The sequence below is a fragment of the Mesitornis unicolor genome, unplaced genomic scaffold (assembly GCF_000695765.1).
Source record: "Mesitornis unicolor isolate BGI_N332 unplaced genomic scaffold, ASM69576v1 scaffold45386, whole genome shotgun sequence".
NCBI classification, from domain to species: domain Eukaryota; kingdom Metazoa; phylum Chordata; class Aves; order Mesitornithiformes; family Mesitornithidae; genus Mesitornis; species Mesitornis unicolor.
This window is the reverse complement of record NW_010192505.1, coordinates 17594-23385: the sequence shown is the minus strand read 5'-3', so window position 1 is coordinate 23385 and position 5792 is coordinate 17594. Positions and strand designations below refer to the sequence as shown.

Sequence of the window (5792 nt, the reverse complement as noted above, 5' to 3'; positions counted from 1 at the left end):
GCCCCAGCCATGAAGGCGGCGGTGGACCTGACCATCATCAAGACGGAGAAGGTGGACATCGAACTCTTCCCGTCCCCCGGTGAGCCCTGTGGATCCCTTCTCCCCCTTTTCTCGCAGCGAGCGGTGGGGAAATAACTGCCCGGTTGAGGGGGGTTATTTTGGGGGGTGTCTTTGGGAAGGGGACGTGAAACGCACCCTCGAGTTGCAGCGGAGCGGCGCCGCTCTGCCCCGCGGCACCGCTGGGGGACGGCGGGCTTGGCTTCCCGAGCACTTTTAAGACTTTCCTCCCCCCCCCCAACACCCCCCTTTTCTCGCAGCGAGCGGTGGGGAAATAACTGCCCGGTTGAGGGGGGTTATTTTGGGGGGTGTCTTTGGGAAGGGGACGTGAAACGCACCCTCGAGTTGCAGCGGAGCGGCGCCGCTCTGCCCCGCGGCACCGCTGGGGGACGGCGGGCTTGGCTTCCCGAGCACTTTTAAGACTTTCCTCCCCCCCCCCAACACCCCACCCTTCTCCTAAAAAACAACCCGCCGGCTCTCCAGCCTCCTTTCCTCATGCTTCTGGCATCCTTGCGGGGATGTAGGCAGGCACCTCCGGCTGGGAGGCAGCAGAGATGCACTCGGATGGGCTTTTTTTTCCTTTTTCCGAGCTCCTCAGGACGCCCCTGCCCTTTCCCATCCGGCACAAACCCCTTATCTGGGATGTACGACCCCCTCATCCCTCTCTGGGAATGGCTTGTGTGGTCTAAGCACTCCTGGTATTTGGGAAACAAAACTCCAGCGGTGCCTCCTCTCAATTTCCCACCTATAAATCAGCAAAGCTCGCTGATTTTGTTTGATTTTGTTTGATTTTCCTCTGGAGGAAGGGCGCAGGAGCTATCAGGGGAGATAGCAACATGCTACTGTGTGGGGTTTCTTTGGTTTAGCTGCTGCTGGCCGTGGTTTCTGCCTTGATCAGCTGGATGGGGCTTGGAGGGTCTACAAGGGAAAAAAAAACCCCAAAACGTTCTCTTTTTGGGTACAAGGGAAGGGGAAATGTGTCCTGTTGCCTCGTCTCTCCCTGTGCTGAAGTGGAGGTTTGCTGGATTTGGTGCATTCGAGAAAATCAAGTTAAAGTTGTGCATTTCTTTGCCAGTTAGCGAGTTTTTAGGAAAGCCAGGAAGGGGGCTCAGCTCTGCCAGGCGATGCGATTTTGGGCTGTACGTGTGAAATAAAATGACAGCTGAGTGCTGCAGCGCAAAGGGGGCCAGAGCAGCACAGGGCTTGGTGCTTGGATGTAAAATAGATGCTTTTATAGGACCAGTTTGTCTGGAGGGAGCTCCAGTAACTCAGCACACGCTTGGAGGATCTGCCACCCATGGGATCTGCGGTGTCGGATGCGGGAACAGTGTTTTTCTGTGTTGTTGAGGTGTTTGAGCATTGGATCAATGTAACTTTCTTGTGCCTACAGCGGGGACGCGGTGTTTTGCGTTGCTTTAAGGTTCCTTTTCTTCCCTCTGCAAAAGCCTTTTTGCAGCTTATATCGTTTAGAGTTGACCCAAAGTTTAAACTGTAGCTGAAAAACCACTGAAAAGGTAAAAAAGGAGTCGAGCCCCTATCGACTTCAGCCGCAGCCGCTTCTGTTTTGGTGGCGGCACAAATGCCGTGAGCCAGAAAGGTCAGTGTTGTCAATTAGCTGGCTTAACCTCATTTCCCCTCCAACTTTTTGGAGAACGCTGAAACTTTTGTGCTTGGTCGGATTGATGGTGAGAGCTTACGTTTCTGGGATCCAGCAATGGCATGTGTAGGGGATATAACGTCACTCCTGTCCGTTTTGGGCTGCATCTGAGGATTTAACCCCTCTGTGATGACTCCTTCAGCTCCTTGGTTGCTTAATCCGCTGCCAAATGTGGTGCCAAAACAAGCATTGGTCTCGCTGAGAAGGAGCCCAGCCCCTTGTTCAGATGAAAAAGCAGATTTTTCTTCACGGCATCCACAGGGTTAATGTTACAGGCATAGGTTTTCAATTGTGCAAGACCTTTCATGTGCCAGGTGCTCCATGCCCCGTAAAACTGCATCGGCCGCATCATCCCCCTCTCACTCCCCCGAAATCAACCCCCCCCCAAAATCAAACCCCACTCCAGCCCACGTGTGTGGGCAGTGTAAAAGCGACCTGGGATTTGCAGCATGTCCAAAGGGTCTCAAAATAACCCAAAAGCGATGTGAAGTCGGACAAAGCTTCCAAAGCCAAATTCCCCCCCTAATGCTGTTGCCAGCAAGACCGTGTGAGTGGGTCAGGAGCCAAAAATCCATGGTGGGGGGCTTCTCCTTTAAAAGAGGAAAGGGTGTGTTTGGGTCTCCCAAATACTGAGAGATAACGAGGTTTCTTGCTGATGAAGCTGCTGAGTTGCTGCCTCTGAGCTGTCCCACAAGGTACCAGGGGACCGAAGGACCCCAAGCGTTTTGGCGTTTCCCATACGTGCCCTAAGGACAGCTGGGAGCCAGACGCGTTGTTTCCATCGCCTTGTGCGTGGGTGGCATCCCAGGGGCGCAGTTTTATTTGACAAGAGCCTTTCCCTCCGTTTAAGGTTTGGGACAACGCCGGGTCAGGGCTGAAGCGAGATTTCTGCTGTGGTTGCTGCCGAGTAGAGGGAAGTGGATATATTTGGATGTAGGACCTGCCTGCGTCTTCCCCTTCCCAGGTCAATCTTTGCTTTTTGTCCTTTGCTTCCACTTTTAATGCAGGCAAATTTGGATTTAAAGCAGTGCCTTGCTGCAGGGAAATGGCTTTAATGCATCTTCGTTACAATTTTAGGATGGGATCCTTCATCCTTCCCTCTGTCTTGTCTAGAGAGGGCAGGTTTTCAGCCATACCTTTGCTCCCAGATATGCACAGATCCGGGTCACAGCTGGATTTGCTCAGCTGCTTGGGGGTAAAAGCAGTGCCCAGGGACCTGGAACATCCTTTCCAAAAAGGAAAGTTTGATCCCGCGTTATCCTTACACAGGTTGGTCCCTATGGCTGTGTCAGCCGCTGCGTGACTGTTTCCCTCCTGTTAAGAGATCAGCCTTGGTGGTGGCTTGCATGGTCCCATTTTTGCATGTAGGACAAAATACCCAAGAGTTTGGAAAGCAGCAAAGCCCGGGGAAAGGAAATAAAGCACTGAAAAGTGATTTTAGGGATGCAGAGAGTTGCATCTGGCATCTTTCTGAACGCTTTAACAGCAAAGGTGAGAGCTGGCTTTGACTGTGGATTGCTCTGTGTGGGCATGAATCACCAGCCAAACAAGGGCAAGACTCTGATAAATTCAGGTCTTGGGGCTCCTCTGGCATTTTGGGTGCTGATTGCCCGTGGAGGAGGTGAGAATTTGTACTGAAAAAGAGCAATTATCCTTCTATGCGCTTACCAAATGCCCATCACTGTGGTATCCTGCCAGGATGGGGGACTGAGGGTTGTCCAGGAGGGAGGGCTGCTACCAGATCCAGCCTTTTTAGTGTCAAATTCTGTCTATTTAAGGGAAAAAGCTGTGAAAAGAGGTGGAAATAGGGCAACTGCACAGACCTTTCCTTCAGGGATGCACTGACTAATGCACATCGCCGTCCACAGCATTTTTAGTGAGATTTCCAGGGAAAAAAGAGCGAAGCCCCATTCCTTCCCATCATAAACTCCTTTCTCATCATAAACTCCCCAAAAGCATGTAGCAGCTGTGTTGTTACACGAAGGGGCTGCTAATTTGCCGCTAATTTGCCATGTAATTACAACGTGCCATGCTTTGATAGGCCTTATAAGATGAAGGGACCGCACAGTCTCCAAAGTGAGCTGAGCTGAGGGGCACATTGGGTCCATCCTGCTCTCCCAAACCCATGGCAGGTTACTGGTGGGCATGCAGCAAGTAACTGGGAGCACTGGTGAGGCTGTGGCACACCAATTTTAGCGGGTGGACCGGTTTTGCTGTGAAAAAGCAGCGTTTGCAGCCTCCTGGGTGGCTCCACAATGTGTGGGTGAGCTTGGGGACAGCAGGGATGGGTTTTAGGGTGCAAAGATGGTCCTGTGGTTTGATTTGGGGGTGATCGTTTGATGCTGGAGGCAATATGGAAGGTGTGCTTCACCCCTCGGTGTTTCGATGAGAGCAGATACACCTCGGGGAGGAGGTAGGTGTGAATAAGACCAGACCAAATATGGTTTAGGGGTGTGAAGCTGCAGTTCTGCCATGCCAAACAGCTGTTTTCAGTTGTACTGGGATTTTGGGGGAAGAAAGGACCAAATGCAGGTGGATTTGCCCCAGAGAAGGAAAAAGGGTCTCTTTCTTTTTTTGCACTATCAGCTGGAGGGGATGATTTGCCTCATTTGACATTAAAATGCCCCCAAAGCTGTGCTCGGATCCAGCCCTGCAGAAGCAAATGGGACCGATCTGTAGCTGATAGAAGCTGTCCCGCAGCCAAAAATTTGCCCTGCATCCCTCTTTATCTTTACCCCACGGCACAGTTCTGCATCTCAGCCCTTTTGTTCCTCTTCCGTGACTAAGCCGTGTTGCTTTTTCCCCCTTCATTGTGTAGTTTATAATCTTCCAAATAGATACAGAGGGAAAAAAAAACCCGGTTTGCTGGCGTGAGGCCATGCTTACATCTCCAGTCAAAATACTGCTGCTTAAACAATAAATATTTATTGATTCTCCTGCGGGCTCCTACATTTTTTCCCAGGTGCGGTGGAATTTGGGGTGGGGGGCACAGGAGATCTCAAAATTTGGTGCTCTGGGTGACCCTGGCAAAGCTGGGTTTGCTGGTGCTATGGCCCTGCACATCCAAATCCCAGTTTTTGGAGGGTTGGTGCCTGTGATTGCTGCAGGTTTTGGGGGTAAATACGTGAAAATGTGCAAATCTGCAAGTTGATTTACCTGCCTGGATACCTCCCTCAACACAGGAGGGGCTCCCACCCGTAGCTTGATGTCAGGTCCAGAAAGGTGGCAAAAAAAAAAGGAAAATAGCCAGGGTGGGTTCGGGTTGTAATTTGGTGAAAAGGCTGAGACTGTAACATTAACAGGCTGCAAATGTTCGCATGCAAAGCCTGAGCGTGTAGAGATGAGGGCTCTGGGTGGCTCCCAGCGATTTTTTTGGCTGCTTTAAGGGGGCAAACGCAGCGCTCTGTGCCGTTGCTCGCCTCTCTCAGAGCTGCGAGATGAAACCGCACGGTTTTGTCTTGAGGTTTTGGGTTTTTTTTCCGCTCAACTGGCAAAAAATCTGAGGCCTGGTTTGCTCTCGTGTCCCGTGAGCAGCGTCAAGTCATTGAGGCAATATTTGTAAGTGCAGGAGATGCATTTTCCCCCATCGCCTCCTTTTCTCTTGCTGTCCATGCCCAAATTTTTGGCTGTTTTCAATGCCTGGCTCCCTCCATGCAGCGACCAGGTGCAGGTGGACCTGTGGTTTGCTGGGGACCGGGATGCTGTGCTGGGTCCTGCATCTGTTTCCATCATTATCTGCTGGATAAATGGGAAAAAAAGAAAAATATTACAAATATTTGTCTGTAATTATCTATTTATGTATAATGTATTTATTTATGCTTTTGTAAAGCAGCTTTCTTTCCCAAGAGAGGAAAATCCCCTCGTTTCTGTGGCCCCCTCTGGGTTGGGAATGAGAGTTGGAGCTCGGGTTATTTGCCGTGATGTGGATTGGAGCTGCGAGCCGGCTCCTAACCCCAGCCGAAGCGCTCAGGGCTTGTTAATGAGTGAAAATGCATGTTCTTAAGGCGAAGGGGGTTTGAAATTGGCTCCACATGGGCTATGTACGTGGTTGCGCTTTCCCGGAGGGCGATGGCATGAG

General features: G+C 51.1%; 1 protein-coding gene across 1 annotated transcript in view; it reads left to right on the top strand.

Annotated features, from left to right (window-relative positions):
- Positions 1-9: 9 nt before the first annotated feature.
- LOC104542718 (transforming protein p54/c-ets-1-like) overlaps positions 10-5792 on the top strand; it is a gene marked incomplete at its 3' end in the record, with an annotated part of 22729 nt that continues 16946 nt past the window's right edge. The window contains exon 1 of the mRNA XM_010187114.1: positions 10-79. Within this exon, the coding sequence (XP_010185416.1) occupies positions 10-79 (70 nt within the window). The remainder of the gene's footprint in view (positions 80-5792) is intronic.